Here is a 21,496-nt window from a genome sequence, read left to right on the forward strand (position 1 = left end):
TATTCTTTGTGAGAAGTATTTCAGGTGACTGTGAGCTTATTTGATGAACAGAATACAGATGAACCGGGTAAAGCAAGTTATAAAGGGATATTCCATGTCACACTTGTATTTCAGCTCAGCCGTCCAAAATAAATATGGGAACTTAATCTCTTTTAAAGTTTGACCGTGGACCTGGCTTATAGTTATCTTACCAAGGGGTGTAGCTAGAGTTTGGCACCCAGGGTGGATCCTATATTAGGCACACCCTACCATCTGCCCCTTGCCACTCCTCAGACACTCGCATACATACTGAAATATGTTTTTACACATTTGTGTTTCACATTTGCACAGACTTACACACTCTTGCCAACACACATGCATACGCATTAAAACACACTTACACCAGACACAGGCAAAATAGTGCTTGCGGTGGCCTCCTCTCCCCCGAATGCAGGAAATGGCAGAGGATGTCACCGGACTAGCCACCATATTGCCCTGAGTTCAAGTTATGGCATAATGATGGCGGTTTAGGGGGTATCCCTTGGTTGGAGGATTGGGGAGAGGACGTCACATCAAGCACTACCATTTTGGCGGAAGTTCCTGCTTGGTTATTTCCGTGGAGATGAGGATGAAGATTAAAGAAGAAGATGCAGAAGTGGTCGACAGAGAAGGTAGCGTGTGAGAGTGAAAATTCAGGTCCTTTTGCTCATTCTCATGGCTTAGTACGAATTGCCAAATTTACGAAATTCTGTATATACATTTGTATTTATATACTTTGCTGGTCCAGACTGCCCATCCTAAACACCCACTAACTATATCTCCCAGCCAGACCCAGCTAAGCTAGGATCAGAAAACCTCCTCTAGACAATGCACACAAGTCCAGGCAGATAATGTCACACTTGGCTCAGGGGTTGTCTCCAGGGCCTAGCCCTGGGAGAACAAGGGAACTTAATCTCACAGTCTTCTGATTGGTAGGCTCCAGGGGTTTTAATGTCCGGCACCTGGTCCTGACATCAAAGTTCTGGACTGGACAATACTGGAGTTAAAGCTTTGGCCCACTGTACTCTCCAAATGCTCCACCCTAGGGACCCATTCATATAAAATACAGCATCACAACATACATGCTCATACACATTTAAGCATACAAATCAATGTTCACACACAAGTAATTACACATACACATCCTTGCTGACACACATATACATTCATCCTCATACACATTCATGCTCATACACATCCATGCTGACACACATATACATTCATGCTCATACACATTCATGCTCATACACAGTCATACTCACACACACTTAAACATCCATACTCAAACAGTTACACATCCATGGTCACACACACATACACTTCTATGTTCACACACACACATTTAGGCTCACAAACATATATATATATACATTCATGCTCACACACACAAACACGTATAGACTCTCACGCTAACATATGTAGAGTCATATAGCCATGCCTCTTCCTGGACCCTCCTTCTCACCCCTTACCTCAACAGCAGCTTTCCTCTAGCTGTGAGCACCCTTGCATTTAACCTCAGTGTCATGTAACCTCTCATTACCTGACCCTGCTACTGTCCTGGGTACAACTCAATAGATTTTGGGCTGGATGACTGCCAGGGTGTATTTGGAGAGGTGGTATCCAAGGCTACTATTGTTCTTAAATATTATTAAAAAGATGTATCATATATCATATAGATGTGTTGTGGAATAGACCGCATCCCCCACCTCAAGTAACACATGCATGACACTCAGCGGCGCAAATGTGTTGTAGCCGGCAGGGGGTGTCATCTCAACCGATGTCACGGCCTCATGGTTCGGTCCCTGGTTGAAGGAGGAAGGAGGAAGGAGGGAGAACCTCTCAAACCTGCATCCCTTCACTGTGTCATTGAGTAGGGTGGCAGATTGATATTGGTGGGATGAGCCTCAAGCCTACAGCCCTATTTAAACCCTGCACTTACTACAGTCTATGCTTGTATGCTGCCAAGTTGTGATGACCTTGGCTTGCTTATTCGCATAAGAACCTTTGCTGCCTGCCTTGACCTTCTGGATTGATATTCCATCTTGCTTTTGTCTCCTTTTGGCATTTTGGATTACCGTGCCCTAGGTCATTGTGCTCACACTGCATTTGATTCCTCCCTGCTAAACATTGCCAGTGCAGTCCTAACACCGAGTTACATATGTATTAGACCTGGTATGTCATCCATACCCTATATCGGTAATCATTTATCCTTTTTTACTGTAACTTTATTTTTAGTAACATAAGGGTAACTTCTTGTTCTGCTATACCAATATTTCTCTCTGATGGTAAACAGCAGAAGACATTTCTAATCATTGTTTCAATCATTATATTGATCTTTATACTTCCTTAGGCAGTTTGTAGTATGTATTGCCATATGTTTCATTGGAGATTAATATAAGGCTCTCATCATGCTCCACTTCACTGATGGTTTACATACACCTAGAGACTGCAAAGTCAAGGATTAATCTGCAAGGACAACCTTTTGTTTGGCTTTTAATCCTGTGTGTGTGAAATGAAAGGCACTTGTTTCTTCCCACACAAAGGTCATGTAGCAGGTAACGAGCCCTGTACCTGTTGAAAAAATATCAAGCTGTGCCTTCTGTTTAAATATATTAGTTTCCAAAATAATCACCTTTTATATAAACATTCATCTATTCATTAAGGCAGCCAAATAAGACGTTCTTGACGTTCATTAATGCCAAATGACTATGATCTTGTTTCAAGGTGTTCTGAGTCAAGTGGGCCAGTTAAGATCACTACTCATAATCCCCATAAAATATCAAATCCAGGATTTCAAATATTCAGGGACAACTTTTCCCCCTTTTTTGGGGCCTTTTCCCCCACAGAAACCAATGCGGGCTTGTCCCTTAACACCAGCTAATAATGTAATGCTTTATCACGCCTCCGTTTAGGCACACTGCAGACCCTTGGTCTCCTCCACCCCTTTTTTTCCCATTTCAGTTGACAAACTTGCACAAAATTAGGCAATGTTTTGATCCATACAAGGTCATTCAGTACCCCCAACTGTCCTAATTCTCATAACAGTACTAAGCAAGGCTTAGAACTTCTTTACTTATATACTAAGAAAATGCAAGACATTCTCCAATCTATGCCTTTCTTATACTCTGATTATATGTATTACATAAAATAAATGCATATGCGCAGGTACTGATCCATATTAATATGATATGTCACAAATAAGCATGGGTGGTATGGTGTATGTAGGGGACTCGCATATTCTGCTTAGTGTAATTGCTTTGCATTAACACAAAATACAAACTAAAGTAAAAAAAAAATTGCCTAACAATATTTAGAGAAAACAGTTATCCTACATAGATAATTACACCTAACAACAAGAGGTTTTGTAACCCTGACACAAAACTTGTAATATGAATAATATAATATAGTGTCATGTCTATATGTCACTTGACATCTGGTTAAATTTAGGTTGTAACAGTCTTAATTAAGATGAAGCATTAAATAAATGCAGCTATTCTCAATACCCTCATTTTGTTACTTAAATCAGTATTAATCTGTGATTATTCTCCAGCAGCTTTATGATATGCCATATATGACCAGCAGGTTGATCTACATGTTTTGTTGAACTACAGGATCCAACAACAAACAAAAAACACTGGTGAATGACCATGGGGATGTAGGGAATATAGGTGTTGGCTTTCACTAGAGTACGTCAGTTACCCCAGGGCTACATTAAAACCATTGCTGCTATACACGTTTTTTTTACATGTTGCTGGTTAAAAAAAGTGTTTTGGTCAGAGTAACTTGCCCCAAGCTAATTGATTATATTAATATTAATTTGTATGAGCATTATTTTCCTATTTGTGCACTAAGTGATGGCATGTGATGTTTGTACATCAGGTGATCTTATATACCATCAAGGTGTTTTGACTTTATGTTTGGTGTACACAAGCATTAAGCACACATGGGAACAGATGCTGCTGAAATCCTGTGTTGTTTTATGATCAGCACATTAAGCTAATCTGAATTTGCTTAGTGTGTTATTTGATGTTACCTACCCTTTAAAACAACTGTGGTGGCAGATGGTCTTGTTAGCATCTAGAGACGTGTTAATTTATATCCCAAATACTATCAAACTGTAACCTGGACAAAAGGGGTTAGAGAGGTTAGATAAGTTTTAAAGGAAGACTACATTTTGAAAAATCCTCTGCTATTTTAAAGTCCAAAAAAAGTAATGTGGAAAAGCTGAGTAGTAAAAACATAGGAGTTGTTACCGTTGTGCTATAAAGGTGACAGCGATACCATGGGCCATATTACCCCGCAATTTGGATATTTCACATAGATTAATAGACGCGGGGCTACGTATAAAGAGTAGTTTTACTTTGTATCCAGCTGTCCGTACTGTACAAGAGGATTGGGTATAATGGCCCAATACTGCACAATATACCCAATCAAAATACCATAATTTGAAATATTTAAATGTTTTCTTGCTCTGTTTTTATAAAAAGTGTTTTTATCCAATACATAAATAATAAGGAAAATTGCTTGTACCCGATAAAAATCTTGTTGTTTTAGGAAATGTTTATTTTATTGCCATGCAGAAAATAGAACACACATAAATCCTGCGCACAGGGAACATTCTGCCATTAATTTAGGTTTCTGTGACTCACAAAACCCAGTATAAACTGTTGGATGTTCCACAGAAACAGAAATTCTGAATCACAGTTATATTTAAAACTTGTCATCCTAAAATGTTCACACTCAATGTGAAATCTCTCCATTCCATGTAGTAATATTCTAAATTTAATAAAATGCCATCTGTTAAGGCTGTGTATGTTGACAGCATGTAAAAAGGAAATAATCTTCACAATCTGGAAATGTGAAACAGCAGGGTATTTTCATTTTAACATAGGGAAAGATTGGCTAAACTGACAAAACTGTATAAATATATAGATTCACATAGTGGATGAGCAATGCAGAGGTAACATTGGATCCCTGTAGTAGCATCCTGCTACAACAACTCCAGCTTGCATCCACCAAGTATTGGAAAGAACCAGGGACAGATTGAAGCCAAGTTTATGCATAGGCAAGGATCAAAAGACTCCGAACACAGGGGGGCTGGCAAGGGTGGAAGCGTCCCCTGGAACACTCTGATTTTAAGGTTTGGGGATGAAGCCAAATGTTTTCTATTTCTATTCTACTGTTTTATACATTTACAGACACAAGGGCTTTGGGCAGCATTCACACCTGACACTAAGTATTGCAAGAAACCAGAGACAGACTAAAGCCAAGGTTATGTATAGGCAATGATAGAGGTGGGTGGCAGAGAATGCAAGGAAGGGAGGAATCGCCTTTTGGAACACTGACTTAAAGATATTGGGACACTGTCAGATGTTTTCTGGTTTATACATATTCATACAGAAACAAGGGCTTTGGGCAGCATTTACTTATGACTGTATATGTATTTGGCAAATCTGAATTGTGTACATTATTTAAGTTCATGTGCATTTTCCACTTCCCTTATCAAGTGTTTAAAACCATCTTTATACTAGTTGGTCGAATTATATTAAATTACAATATTTTTTAATATTTCTTCATTCCACCAGGATAAATATTTTAGATATACATTTTAACCCCAACCCCTTGAGCAGGGCATAGTGATGAAAGTTGGGGTATACTTGTGGAAAATACCCCCATGATTTTATCCCCCCACATACTATTGGTGGGAAAGAGGGGGATTGTCATCTGGACCTCTGTTTTATTTTTAGAATGTATTTATTTAAATATTATGTGAGGGGGTGTTTTTATTGCTTGTCAATTTTGCAAGTTTCAGGCAAGGGCATGCAAGTTTTTCTTGCAGATGTATTCCCAGACATGCCCTCAAAAAATGTAAGTCACATACCCTCACAAGCACAGTTAGACAGTCCAAATTCAGGAGCAGGCAGCACAGATTTGTATTTGGGTTCACAGGCAAGGAATCAATAGCAGAATAGCAGACCACGTACTGAATAAGGATTACAGTTCACACATTAATAGTACCCTACAAGCATTTTAGCATACAGGTCAGCAGGCAAGTAACCGCAGCAAAAATGATCAAGGATCTAGCTTGCCAAGTGACTGGCTCAACAAGACACCTACCTGCTAATGAAAACCCAGTTTATGTTCTGTGCAAGTCTTGGTCCTGATGAGCAATCTGTGTGCATGGGACATGTCCTAAGTCATAATCCTGACACTAGGGTGCCAACCCTATCTGGGGCACATTAAGCATGTTGCTAGCCAGTAAATGATCATTGTTAACATATAACATATAACTTTTATCAAATTCAACACCACTGCTAAAGACTAAAGGCCAGTAGCATACTTGGGCGTTTCAATGTATTTTCAAATATTTTAAAAAAAAGTTCTATCCACTTGTCTTAGTAAAACATGTTTCTTTTGGTCATGTAGTGTTCCCTGCTGCTTTTTCTTTGATTAGGCTACAGGCTCCAGCTGGGCCCTCTAAAGACACAGGTACTCATTATTTCACTTTGATTACAATTCGTAGCAACTCTTTTTCTTCAGTTCTTTCTTTGATTAATCCAGGTATAATTTATAGCTGTAGCAAATTAACTTGACTGACCAGCTTGTATGTAATTAAATGTTTCTTTTTGTGGCTTCAGTCAAATCCAGTAGACATCAATAGCAAGTTGCTTAGTTGCTCCTAGTAAGGAAACATGTGTATTCTATAAACATGCTACAGATTTGCTTTTGTCATGTCATACAAGATAACAATTTTCAGCAGATGTATTGCCTGAACATTATACCATTACATAAGTTATGGTGGGTGATGGAAACCCTTCCACTTAAATTTAAGGGATAGTAGAAGTATTATTAAACACTCATCTACAGACACCAGACAAGCCAGAAGGCTTGTTTTTCCCTCAGAAATCTCATGGTGCTTCGACAACCACAAGGGATTCTGGGTAGGCGCATGCAAATAAGGTTAACAATTATCACCTTTGCCTCTATATCCACTTTATACATGGATCCATGAGTAGATGAGTGTTTAATAATACTTCTACTACCCCTTAAATTTAAGTGGAAGGGTTTCCATCACCTTTTATCCACCATAACTTATGTAATGGTTTTTCTTAGCTACCCCAGGCCTCAACTATTAAGCCAGTATCACAACCTCATGCTGACGAGTCCCATGAAGGACGAAACAGCTGTCCATGAGTGGTGATCTGGCTATTGTACCTCTTCCCGAGTTTTGTCTAAATGCTGTCCTGTACAGCGGGCAATTACTTTCAAGGGATCCATGTATAAAGTGGATATAGAGGCAAAAGTGATAATTGTTAACCTTATTTGCATGCGCCTACCCAGAATCCCTTGTGGTTGTCGAAGCACCATGAGATTTCTGAGGGAAAAACAAGCCTTCTGGCTTGTCTGGTGTCTGTAGATGAGTGTTTAATAATACTTCTACTACTGAACATTATAAGAATCCTCATGGTATGTATGTATTGTTGAGTAGATATGTATGTAATATGTTGTATATATTTATTACACATTCCTATCTTTCCACCTCTGATAGAGACAGTTGTGCAGAATCTATATTCTTCAGTCTAATGGCGAAATCCCAACCTCCTACATTTTCAGTAGACTGTATGCTCAATTTACAAGACTAAGGGAATTAGACTGTACATCCTGTTTGTTAGACTCTGAGATAAGGAGGCAAACTTTAGTTCCGAGACAAGTAGACCAAATCCCTAACTCTAATAGACGCAGATTGTAATGACACCTTGTCAAATTCTAAGTGGAGAAGAAAGTAAAAACTGCTTGTCAAGTTTACAGAGAATCAGCCAAATTCCAAGTGAACTACATTATGACCACCTTCCAATTTTGTCACAGAAGCAGACAATAATAAGCGCTTGCTGAATTCTAAGAGAAGCAGACTGAAATATTTGCTTCCCAAATTCTGGGAGAAGCAGACTTACCATGTTGTGAGGGATAGACTGTAGTCACCTCTTGCCAAATTCTGAGAGAGGCAAAATGTAATGCCACTTATCTATATTATCATAGCTGCTTATTTTCCTGCTCAGCTATTAGTTTGTAATATTAGTAGTTTTTTTTATTTCATATATGCTTAATACATTTGGAAACATTTCAGCTTAAGTTGTAACTAAATAGCGTATGTATTGATCCTAAGATAACTATATTTGCACTTCACTTACACACCCCATCGCGTGTTTAAATTAGGTGTGCTCCATAAATAAACTTTTGATGTCACAGTACAAATGTGCTTACACTGTCACTGAGAGAAATATGAATGAATATAGGTGGCATGTTCACTTCTTCATTTGTAATCCAGACTTTGCCTACATAAAGTACCAGCAACTTGGACATTACAGAGAGGACCATGATGTAAAATTCAAATATATTTGTTTGTATTCATGATGAGTATTGTTCTGTTCCAATGTAAAAAAAACCTAATAACATAATTCAAAATAAAATAAAATTCAAACAACGCAGAAAGCAAGAAGATCGTATTATATAGCCTGGCATTCTTTCTTGTCTAAAGCCTTCTTAAAAAGAGCAGCTAGTGACCTGTAACAATGAGGTATTTAACAATGTGCAGTGTTTAAGATGATCCTTACCATCAAATCATTAATACTATACCACAGTGTGCTAATAAACAAACGTGGAATTAAAACATGTAGGAAACAGCAATTACTGTAAGGTTGTTACAACCTTTAATCTGTTAAGGTTGAAACAAGGTTCAAGGCATATCGTTTCTGAGCAAGCCATGTAATCTGTAAGGTTAAAGGTAAGTATAGGATGCAAAATGGATACACTTTTTTCTAAAATCAATGAACTATACCTGGGACTTGGAAATATATATACTTGGAAATAAGGAGTAATTAACAACGTCCATACGCTTTCTATGGTAGCCATAAATGGCATCACCTGTTTCAGAAAATGATCTTTCAGTAAATACATTGAATTTTCCACTGGTAAAGCTTCACTATATATTACAACAGATTTTAATTGTGCACTTTTAACAATTATTTAATGCTTTACAATTACCTTAATTGATGTTAAATTAGACATGGAGGATTAATTCCGGGATACGCCTGCCATATTGGTTTTAAACTCAGTTGTAGTAGGCATGCGCTTTATCAGGGAGCTCTAATTTCACACCTCACTGGGCCTTGGAAAACCTGCTTAAGTCTGTCACTCCTGCAAGCTTCACAGCGAGACTACTTACCACCACTTAGCTGCCTTATTCAATACAGAAGGCAGGAAGAGAGCAGGGACTCATTAAGAGAGTGCAAGGGAGTACACAAGTATGCTAACTGCCGTCTCTAAAATGTTCTTACTTACACCACGGTATACGTTCATGCTCCATTTCTACATCCAAGCAGCTGTGTAGCCTATCACAATGTAAATCCAGGAGCACCTGTATACCTGTGATTTTTGGTTACACCTGTGTGTGTAATATCATCTGCGCCATACCGTGTCCCTGAATGGCAGAAATAAAATGCGGTCACTCTAGCCCTCACTGGTAGAGGCCTCTCTAGTCAACCGTGGTGCTTCGATAACATCTTCATCCAGAAGCATCTAGTGTGTGGCCATCTTTGTGCCCAAACAGTTTTAGGGTTGTTTTTTTTCAAAAAGGGGACAGGACAACTTCACTGCACCATCAAAGGGATGATGGATGGGGCCATGTACTAACAAATCTTGGGTGAGAACCTCCTTCCCTCAGCGGAGGATGGGTATTCCAGCATGACAATGACCCAAAGCACATGGCCAAGGCAACAAAGGAAATAGACACAAACCTATGCTCTACAGATTTGTCACCCTTTTGACTCTGCTGCCCTAGCCGCCCTATGACAATGTATAAAACTATCTATAACGTTTCAATTACCTCCTAGTATCTCTGTCAATGTCAGCAGGTCCAGGAAATAAACCTCTAAAGAGCACCTGCCTGAGGCCCAGACACATTAAAGGACCCTTTGATGTCCCTGTTACTGTGAAACAGTCACAAGAGGAGGTGCACTGTCTTATTCTCTACTACTAAAAAAATGATGTGCTGTGTACAACAGGCATCATGACAGAAACAGAGCTCTTAATACATTTTAAAATCTGTGATAAATGATAATGTGTGACGTAAACCTGTCTTCCAGGTTGGAGATACAGCTCAGACACAATGAGGGTTAAATAAAAGGCTGGTGCCTGTTTCTATTTTTTAAGACAGGCATAAGAGAACAAAACAAATCAAACTGCGGTTGCGGTCCGTTACCAACAAAACCAGGATTAACGTAGGGGCTGATGGAGCTGCAGACTGACTGGGCCTACGTGTGGCCGATGTGGGCCGTGGGCCGGCAGACCAACATTTTGATGCGGTCTTACAGCCTGCACGATGGCGGATTTGAACTTCGTGGCCGGGCTGCTGCTTTGAAGGCGTGATGTTCAAGGGGGCGGGCTCACAGAAGAGTTCCTCGTGACAAGGAGAGCAGGAAAAAAGAAAAAACTAAAATGTAAGTATTACCATATTCAACGGAGGGGGTGGCTGGGTTTTGGCATTACGAAATTGGTGTGCCAGAGCCTGTCCTGGCGTTTGTGTGTTTGGGTGTCGGTGTGGCAGAACCTGTCCTGTTGTGTGTGTGTTTGGGTGTCGGTGTGACAGAGCCTGTCCTGGCGTGTGTGTGTTTGGGTGTCGGTGTGGCAGAGCCTGTCCTGGTGTGTGTCTGGGTGTCAGTGTGGGGGAGCCTGTCCTGGTGTGTGTTTGGGCGTCTGTGTGGCAGAGTCTGTCCTAGTGTATATTTGGTCATCTGTTTTCTGGCACTGTACTTACTGTAGAAATAAATAAAACTATGTAGTTTTACTTATCCAGAGATAAAACACTCTCCTGAATTTGTAGTCACTTCAGAGGACAAAACACTCCAGACATCAGTAAAAGTAAAGGTTTTGTGTTATTTACTCTGTTTCTATCTGGATATTTTATTGAAAAGGATTAGTGGCAGTAAATTGTGGCTTCAGGTGTATCATGTCCTTTTTAGTGTATGGATGTACTCCCAATTCTGTCCATTCCCAGGTACTTATTTGGACCTTTTAACACTTTTGGTTCCTGGAATGTGAAGATCCTGGAATAATGTGGTATTCCGTTATCGTAAAGGAACAATTTAATATAGTTTTAAAAAGAATGATTTATAGCTATTTGGGTGGTAAATAGTGTGGCTCAGATATGCATGTGTAAGGGGTGTGGCATGTGGGCACAAGAGCTCGACCACGCGATACAATACATGGGGCTGGTGTCCAAATATTTCCAGGGCTGCTTTTCATTCCCAGTCCGGTCTTGCCGCCTGGGCCGTCTTTACCGCAGGGCAAAAGGGGCAGCTGCCCCTTGAGGAGCCGAGGAGTTAAGATTATGTATGTCCTGCCTATTTTATTTATTTCCATAAAAAGGCCCACAAAAATCCTCAGCACCAGGCCCATGATGCTCTTAATCCAGCCCTGAAACCAGGCTACATGTAATAGCAATCAATAATATAGCAGCTCTCTCCCTCTCTCTCAGGGAATGTATCTCTGATGATCTCTCTCTGCTCAGATCAAGAGGCTATTTAACTACCTCTCCCATTAATTAGTGAAACAGATGAGTACTGATGAGTATGCTGGAATTTCCGGACTGGACTCCCACCTGCTGTTGCTCTGCTGCTCATAAACTGTGGAGTGGAGCACTGGCCCACCCTACTCTCCAAGTGCTCCACCCCAGGGATCCAAAATACACAATAAACATGGACGCAACAATTCCAAATATAAGGGGATATATACACTCCCTCCATTATTATCCCATGCTTACTGTCACTATAGATAGATAGATAGATAGATAGATAGATAGATAGATAGATAGATAGATAGATAGACATATATACACATATCCTTGGCAGTGTAGCTGCAGTGGCCCCATGCCAAGTTACACTGGACTATCCAGTCATCCATCCCTGGTCTTCATGCTTTCATCCAACTACTCAACCGCAAACTGTATTAATCTCTCTCTCTTACAGGTATGATTCTCAGTGCATCTAACCCACCACCGCTGAACCCCTCATCTTCTGCTGTAACCCCTTGTTTTCACCTGGTATGTCTCTATCCTGCCTGTTTCCATACCCTGCTGATTACAAGGGGTTAACATTGATGCCCTCTTGTCCAGCTTAATTTTAATTGTTAAGACAATGTGTGAAGCATGTGCATCCTATATAAAATGACCTTATGTGACTACTTGTGAGGTAGCCCTATAATATCCTAGGCGTCACTTGGAAAGAAGCTTGCTTGGAAATGTAGCTGCAGTGGCCGCATCCCAACTGGACTCTTTATAAGGAATTTCTTGAGTTACACTTGAAGAAAATCTCAGAGAACTGCAACACCATCACTCTGTGCAATCAGCAGGCAACCTACCTAATCGCTTGTCCCAGTTGACCTAATCCTTACTATGAATGTTTTTACTTTTCATTTATTTTCCCCTACAACCCCTCCATAGTCCACATTTCTACCTCTCTTCTGCCATCACCCTACCTTAGCATACCTTTCCCACCACTAACCACTCTCAGGTGAAGGAATCCGATCCCCCCAAATCACCATCCCATTTGTTATCTGTCTGCCCTCTGAAAACCCACTTTTTTGTGAAGCATACAACATTTCTTCCTAACATTATCAGCTATCACCCTAATCAAGCCATCTGAACGATCAACAATCTCTACAGATCATCTGGACCTTATCAACTCATCCCCATCCAAACACTCCTCTCCCACTATTTTACTTCACCCTCAACTATTGACTAGATTGTAAGCTCGCAAGAGCAGGGCCCTCTTCTCCTTTTGTACTGATTTTTTATTGTGTGTGATTTGAAATTATTCTATTGATTGTAACAGTGCTACGGAATCTGCTGGCACTATATAAATAAAAGTACAGTAATGTAACCTTGGAAGGTAAGTTTACTTAAGTCCGCTGAAACATCTGGACTCAAAACTGATTTAACCTAAACCTTGTGTTTTTCTTTGTAAAACCCCAGCAATTATTGTTTGACTATACATTTGTATATAAACAATGTTTTCATTAAAATATGTTGACCTCTATAAATTGCATGATAAATAATATTATTTTGATAAGAAATTTCCCTCCCAAAATAAAAGTAGATATATCAGGTGAAATAAACACACAAGATGTCCAAGGGAGTGTTTGTGATGCATAGGTTTGAGGATAATAGGGCACAAGTTAAAGTTAAGGTCTTGTCAGAAGCAGAGGAATTTCTGAAGCATTGATGGTGAAATAAGATTTGATTGGAAACCACAAGGGGGTGTTTATGGATTAGATGAGCAGAAAGTGTTCTCGGAGAATGTAAAATAATAACAGAGCAAATTGTGAGGCAGACAGAGCCATTAGAGCTAAATTGCACTAGCAGTTTCATCAGCAGCATGCCAGAGAAAGGGCACACGGTAGTACTGCTCTGGAGAAAAAAACAAAAGCTACAATGTTTTTCAGTGGTTTGTTTTCATGATATGAATATCAGTGTTTGAAGTAATAGCAAAAAAATAGTCTTTAAATATACTGAATAAAAATATCATTAACATATATTACTACATTAAAAAAACAGGCACTGTATTTTGATAAAATTTTATATACTAGCACTACCACTGATACCAAAAACCTAGATTTCCTGAAATTCATGTCTTCCAGTTCTTTATCTCCTAAATGATGTGCTATAAATCAACAGATTGGAAGTGTCTAAAAACACGGTTTTGGAAGTGCTTTCTGACTGCTACCCTCATTTCTCCCAGTCTGAATTTTGTTCCTGGTAGAGGCTTCCCAGAACCCAGAAGCCCTTCTTATTTCTTAAATAAGAGTATTTATTTAGTGAATCCTATTGCACTTTAAACCAAGCATTCTGCAACATGTTTCTAAGGTTTCCTAACCCTGACTAAGAAGCATATCTGTGTTATTATCTGTGAAATTGGATCTCTTATCTCCTACTTTTTTTGCTGCTCAGCACTAAGTTCTCCATGATGGAATTAAAGCTAATTTAGTCTAATCAAAAAGACTACATATGTAAGTACTTCCACAATGTAAAACAAAAAAAAAATACTTACCTTAAGGAGAAGTTGGAGCTCCAGATCTGAAGTTTACTTAAAGCAGCCAATTAGTAACAGGAAAGTGCCTCCAATCAAATCAGTGGGAGTGATTTTTCCACATGCATATGGCGGTCTTGTCAGACCCCCCTGGAACTCATGAACCAGCGCTGGAGCTGGCTTGCAGTATACTACGTTTGGCACATGCCCTGCAAGCAAAGAAGCTTGGTGGTGTGGAAAGGGACAAATGCATGGGGGGAAATTACTATTTAAAGGAACCACTGAACTACCATATGTGTTAAAGAGAAAAGGCATGTCATTAGTTAAATGTTCACTTAAGTTTTTAAAACTAATACTATTCATAACAACACATTTCTTAACAATTCCTACACTGACATGGCATTTCCAGCTTTTGCTTTACCTTCCGTGACCATTTTACTTATCTGTCATTAAAAGACACTTTGCAGATGCTTCTCCAACCTTCATGTCAACCACTTGAACTTTGCTGTGCATGATGTGGGTTATTCAACTTTTCCACAAAGGATTTGGAGTCCACTAGTGACTTGTTTATCATCATTTATTAATGTTTCTCATGAGAGATTAGGACAGTATGTGAAATAACTGGATGCTTTTTTTATCCAAGGTTCTACATGGATACGTCATATCGTTATGTTTAAGGTGTAGCAAGTATCTATATCTACCCATTTCTATGAGTAGATTTGAGTAGATTATGTGGACTGGGACCACCATGGTCGGACTGGGTACAACGAGGTGGCCCTGGCACTCTAAGGCCAGTGGAACCTTACGATGTACAGTGCAGTCTTCAGCTGGATATGGCAGGTCGCACAATTACGATTTTATGATAACGTAACATGATCTGCTGCTGGGTCGTAAATCAGGTGAGTATGGGGCATTTGTGTGGAGACCACACATCAGCCTGAGTATTTAAACCACACCAACAAACAAGTTAAATTATTCCATATTCTACCCTATGAGAAATCAGTAATATTTATTCATTTGATTTGCTGTTGGGTGCATATCTAAGAACAACCAACTCCCACGGCAGAAATCCAAACATTGTTTGTTAACTGTTCAAATACACCTTTTTATTTAGCAAGTTTATCAAATAATTGCTGCCCAGCATATGCTGATCTTAAATCTAAACCACTGTGTGTCTGATGAGATCAATTAGACGCTGTGTGTCTAATTAGGAAAAGCTTTAATTGATGTTAGGACATGTTGTTGCCACAGCAGGAGCTCTTGAGCCAGCGGAGATGGCACAGCCAGTAGTGTGAGATTGCTAATGCTAAAGCGATCCTAGGTTTAGGTTTGGTGCCCAGGTGCAACATTTCATGAACACCCACTTTATAAATAACACACAATCGCTGTAATACTGTAAACACTTACACTAAGATACACATACTCTAACACTGTACACTTACATAGCATATATATATATATATATATATACATACATACACACATGCACTCATTCTCTCACCATGTCCTCCTCTAACACTAACACACACTAACTGTAATACCGTAAACTTCCACTCTCTTTTTTTCCCAGGGGCCACTAACCCTGGACTCACCACAACACCATTAGGTCACACACACTCACACTAACACCATATGCTCACACATGCCAACACCATACACTCACACACTTGCTCTAAAACCATAAACCTACTCGTAAACCCATATACTCTAACACTATACACTTATAAACCATACATATATATTTATACACACACACTCATTCTCTCTCCCTGCCCTCCTGTTCCTCTCTCTAACCATCTCCCCACCTCTTCTCTGTGCCTTCTCCTACTCCCCTCTCTTCTCAACCTCTTCCCCTCTCATACCCACTTCTCCTTTACCCTCTTCTCTTCTCCCCTTCCATCTCTACATAGTGCAGGTTGTTTGCTCTCTGACCTCGCTTGCAGAGGCCTGTCTGTTACCCAGGCTAATTGAAAGGACTATTGAACTTCTAACTCAGTGGCATTTAAATTGTAATAGTCTTTTGGCTTCTTTTTAATGCTACAATACATGTGCTGTATTGAAAGGGTTAAACTATGCTTTCTATAGTGCACATAATAGGCATGTTTTGTGGATTATAGTTTTTCAAAGTCTAGACTGTACTGGATAAATATATCCATTTAAATTGAGCTAATAATACTCAGCACACCTGGTTGAATCACTTAGAAGTAGTTTTCTATTGATTTCCATGTAACTTTTTTAGTGGTCACAGTCTGGAATCAATGATTGCTATTAGGGATTCAGGGAAATTAATCCTAAACTATTCATTTTCAATCAGTGTTTAAGATTTCACCAGGCCATTGAGTCCCGTCCCTATTGTTTTCCTCTTAACTTGCATGTTCCATAAACATACACTATATATCAGTCGTCTACATACTATTGCCAATTTTGTAATTTGGTAAAATTTTCCATAAACTGAAGACATTAATATAGACAGATATCATAATACAAAAACAAAGTCTGTGAATTTCAAAATCATATTTTCATTATATTCATTGAAAATCTGAAAGAGCTGATTTACTATTTACAAAAAGTTGTAGATAAAGTAGTGAACACACAAAAAAACTTATCTTTATGAGAAAATGTAAGAACCAGTGATGTGACTAAATAAAAACTGAGCAATTTTATGACATGTTGTTTTCCTAAATAAAACTAGATTCCAAGCAGAAAGTCCTAGCAAAGTCAGGCGCATCTTTAGTATATTTTCATGTATGTGTGCCAAAATGGTTTCTAAATGAACAAAGCTTAAAATCGGAAACATATTCAACACCACAATGTAATATTTATGTTTAGCTAAATCTCTTTTGTGTGGCATAAATGGGGGTTTATAATATTTTTTTGTAATTTTTTAATTCAATGTTCAGAAAGCAGCTTCAACTACAGAGTATCTGCTTCCTCTGTGTGTCTAGCACTGTCTGCCTGGCATGGGCAACTAGGTTTTGACCTAAAACGGATACAAGGAAACCTCACCTACTTTACCAATTTTGGGTATAACAAGTCTCACTGCAAGATCTTTTTAGCTATTTCCAGTTGGTTGGCTGCAGGCCCAGACTAGTCATTGGGCATACCAGACAACTGCCAAGTGGGCCAAGGACAGGCTTGTTAACACTTCTCGCCCCAGTCAGGCTCCCACTATAATAATGTAGCATGTAGCCACCTGCTGGACACATGCACCTGCAATCCCATGCTTTGTACAAGGAGGCTAATGTTATAGTGTAGCGAGTAGCGATGTGTACACAGCAGAACATCTCATCCCTTTGATTTATCAGCCACTGGCCTCAAAGTGCCAGAAGATCCCCTGTCCAGTTCTGACTGCTTGAATGCATGCTTCTTGATGATGAGGTTCCAGAGGCTGAAGAGAACTTGGAGCATTGTTATAACATAATTTTGTATGCGTGTTAGTGTAAGGATATGGTGTTTGTTGATTGTATGTTGGTGTTAGAGTGAGTATACTAGTGTATGATTTTAGCATGTGTATGCTAGCATGCATGAGTGTATGGTGTTAGAATATTTGTGAATGTATGGTGTTAAGCATGGGTGTGTGAGTGTATGGTGTATGGGCTGTGTCTAGTATTACTGTCCACTGGGAGAGGAAGAGTGTGTGTACACATGTTTAAGTCTATGGGATTAGAATGAGTGTGTTAGTGTATGGTGATATAGTTAATTAGTGCATGTACATGTGTGTTTTATGTATGGGTGTGGGGGCACCCAAGAAATACTGTACCCACGTGCAACTAATCCTAGGCTCACTCCTGAGAACAATGCACTTAATTTATACAAATTAAATCTCTAAACAAATTATCTGCTGTTCAAATACTCTTTACAGTTACTTTTATGATTGTGGAACATTGTAGCACACTTATACCCACCAAACATTTTGAAAGGCATAAGGGAAAGAAGGAGGACCTGGTGTAGATCCAGTCTTCAGAGCTGTTCTCTGCAAGTCTCGGGAATTATGGACATTTTACAGGTGCAATCAACAGGAGGTGTCATCTGCGATTTGTGCGCAAGCTAACAGTTAAAGCAGCGGCAGTCAACCCTTACGTAGCCTGTCACTATGACGTCATTAAGAGTCTGGAAATCCTGCACTTGCACAAAGAAAGAAGGTGGTGGTGGGGAGCAGCTGACAGTCTCCACTTTCTTGGTCCCTCCTCCTGAGGTCGCCAGCTACTGGCTGCGATCTGATTGCTGTTTATTTTGTACCGCTAGGACTACCTGCTGCAGCAGACCTCTCGGAGCCCCGGGCAGAGTGCGGGACCAGGAACGGAGAGCTGTTTCTCCAACCTGCTCTCAGTGCCATCCCTGTCCAGCAATGGCCAGAAGGAGTTCTTTGTTTATTCGTATTGTGGAAGGGAAGAACTTGCCCGCAAAGGACATGTAAGTACGGACTTAACCACGAAGTGCAATACTGGGCAATTGGCGGTATGCACCGTGACATGTAGGGTCCAACATGTATACATCATTTATTTATATGTCACGATCTCAATTCAATTATTTTGGGCATATTACAGGAAATTCATCACTTCCTGAAAATGTATTTACGTTTCTGTATTTTTTAGTCAGCTTGAATCTCTACCCGGTCTCTGACACAGACACTATATGTGTGTGTGTGTGTGTGTGTAAACTGGTTAGGTATATATTAACCAGTTTCCTGCTTGTATAATGTATACAACCCCCGTGTCACGTACATGCTGCTGTAACCCTAACAATAAAGGAATATTATTAAAGGAATCTTTCTGATCTGTGTCGTCATGGTGGGTATGTAAGGCTAGTAATTATGAATCTTCTTTCCTTCCTTTCTGCTTCTCACAATGTTTGGTGGCTACAAGTGTGCTTTAATGTACTACAGTCCTAAAAGCTACTTTTCATATGCTGTTTATAGTAAAAAATGTGAATTAGAATTTAATTTGTATGAAAAAAGTGCCTTATTCTCAGGGGTGAACATAGGACCTCTGAGTGGAGTATTTCTTTATGCCCCACACCCAGACATAACACACATATACATGCAAACTGACTATAACACCATACACTAACGCACACTCATGCTAATACCTTAGACATGAACATGCATACACACTCTTATCTCTGACCTCCAGCATTAATTGGCCTGTGCATTATGTGTGGTATGTGCTTTAAATGTTAAGTTGCCTGTTATGTCTAGCGTGTTAAGGGTTGACACGCATGTGGAATGATTGAAATTATTTCATCTCAAACTTGTTTTTATTAATTAAAATTGGTAAATCTGTAGACAACCGACTCATAGATAAATGCAGCATATACACATTCCAAGGCTGTTCCTTGCTGTTGATGATTGGGTACTTTTCCCAGCAGCATAAAGAAAAAATGATCACATCCCCCCAAAAAAGGGTTCACATGAGGAGCTTTGGGCAGCTGGAAAATGAAGAGTAATTGCCAGACTCAAAATAAAGGGGTGATTTGAGATTCTGTAAGGATTATTACCTGGTACTGCCAGTTGCTTATTATCTGAAATACAGGCAGATAACCAAAGCCCATGCCACATCACAACATGAGGCAGTATAGGTATAATGCAAATACCATTTGCCACAATAGATCAAGGTATATGGATATGTTTTAGTAATCAACGAAAACTGTCTTCACTTACTATATTCATAGTAGAAATAGGCTATGAATGTTTATTATTGCCATTGTAATCAGGTTTGTGTAACTATACATCCCATGTTAGTGTGCAAAATCCATGCTATGCAATGTAAGGCATATGTAAAAATACAACATGCATATTAGTTAGATTCCCATGCCGTACAATAGAAACAATGCTAGATGGCTATTCTGCATGTTAGTAGAAAAGAAAGAAGGCTAATAGATACATGTCAACTATCAACTGTCATTTTAAATATCTGAAGGATGGCGCTACATTTCATTTTATGTTTAAAGACACAATAAAGCCACATAGCCACTCTAACCCCTTTTCCAAGATAAGGGCCCAATACAAGCCAAAAAGGATAAAGGGTAGTTAAAAAATGAAATCAATGAGCATTAAGCCGCAGACACTGAGGACACCTACGCATCTGAAATGTGGCAATGCTCTTAAGTAATTCTTATTCCCTTGTTCAAGTGTCACTGGTACCTGATGAAATATGCGTGACCAGAAAAGGGCAATACAGATATAGTCAGAACAGTTGCGGGTCTAAAGTGGAGGTGTCACGTCACAAGTTCTTAGTCTTAGTACACAATATTAGGTTAATGGAATGTACCAGGCAATCGGGAATATATTGGTCTGGTATAGAAAGCAGTGTGGGTAGCCCTCCCCTGCTTCAGACTCAGTGTTTGCCAGATGACACACAGCATTTTTCTTAAAGGTTTCAGCTATGATGTAAGGAGAAACCTTTTTCACTAGAACGAAAAGCTCCAACAAGTACTTATTATATACCGGTAATCTTCTTAGTTTAAAGCTTTCCATATACATGTTTATTTTAGAATGTATCTAATTTGTTTTTGTTATGTTTTTTCACGTCCGCTCTTGGTATAACACAAGTGTGTGTTATGTTTCATTAGATAATTTCAATATGAAATACTTCATTGGTTGATTCTGAAATACTCCCAAAGCATTATCAACCATTTCTGTGGCACTGAATGCCCATTATACAAATCCCTCCTATTTTGTTATCCTTAATCCTGTCTATTTTGGGTTTTATAGATGGAAAGATTATTTAAAATCAAATTTCTGGTTTGTCCTGAGCTTCAGATCTGTATCTGAGTAAATGACTATATAAAGCATTTGTTAGTTGTTCCCTCCCTGGAGAATATCAGGTAGCATTAGGTTATCAAGCCATATGCTAGGCTTACCTGATCAACTGTACAAAGCGAACAGACGGTGAGCAGGTGGAAATGTATAAAAAGCCAAATGTTAGTGTCGTATCATATAACAGTATGGTAGCACCGCCAGTATGATTTGGGGGTCATATTTACTGCTAATATCTAGCTCTGTCCCACGAGATGCAGCAGCATAATGGGACTAGGCAAACTAACAGTTAAGAATCTGAGATTGCTTCTTGATATTTTTGATTAAACTGTAGTGCTTCATGATCCAGTAAGGAAATGTTTTATTTTCATGGCTATAATGTGCAATGATGAAAATGTTTCCAATACACATTTAAGGACACAGATAATATACCAGTTTTAGTAAAATACTTAACTCAGTATGGCTTTGCTTCATAAGACGTGCCAGCTGATATCTGCAAATAATTGCCACACATTGGGAAAAAAACAGATAAAAAAAAACCCATAACCTACTGGAATGGAGCTATTGAATAGATGTACTAGTAACATCCAATAAAATTACTACATGAATATATATTGTGAAGTCTGTAGATGGCATTTTC

General features: G+C 39.2%; 1 protein-coding gene across 1 annotated transcript in view; it reads left to right on the forward strand.

Annotated features, from left to right (window-relative positions):
• Window positions 1-18,447: 18,447 nt before the first annotated feature.
• The window catches only part of LOC149301009 (ras GTPase-activating protein 4-like), a 61,509-nt gene continuing 58,460 nt past the window's right edge, over window positions 18,448-21,496 (forward strand). The window contains exon 1 of the mRNA XM_089484516.1: window positions 18,448-18,512. Within this exon, the coding sequence (XP_089340642.1) occupies window positions 18,448-18,512 (65 nt within the window). The remainder of the gene's footprint in view (window positions 18,513-21,496) is intronic.

Source organism: Sceloporus occidentalis, unplaced genomic scaffold (assembly GCF_023333645.1).
Source record: "Sceloporus occidentalis isolate IW3139 unplaced genomic scaffold, rSceOcc1.0.p SCAF_22, whole genome shotgun sequence".
NCBI lineage: Eukaryota > Metazoa > Chordata > Lepidosauria > Squamata > Phrynosomatidae > Sceloporus > Sceloporus occidentalis.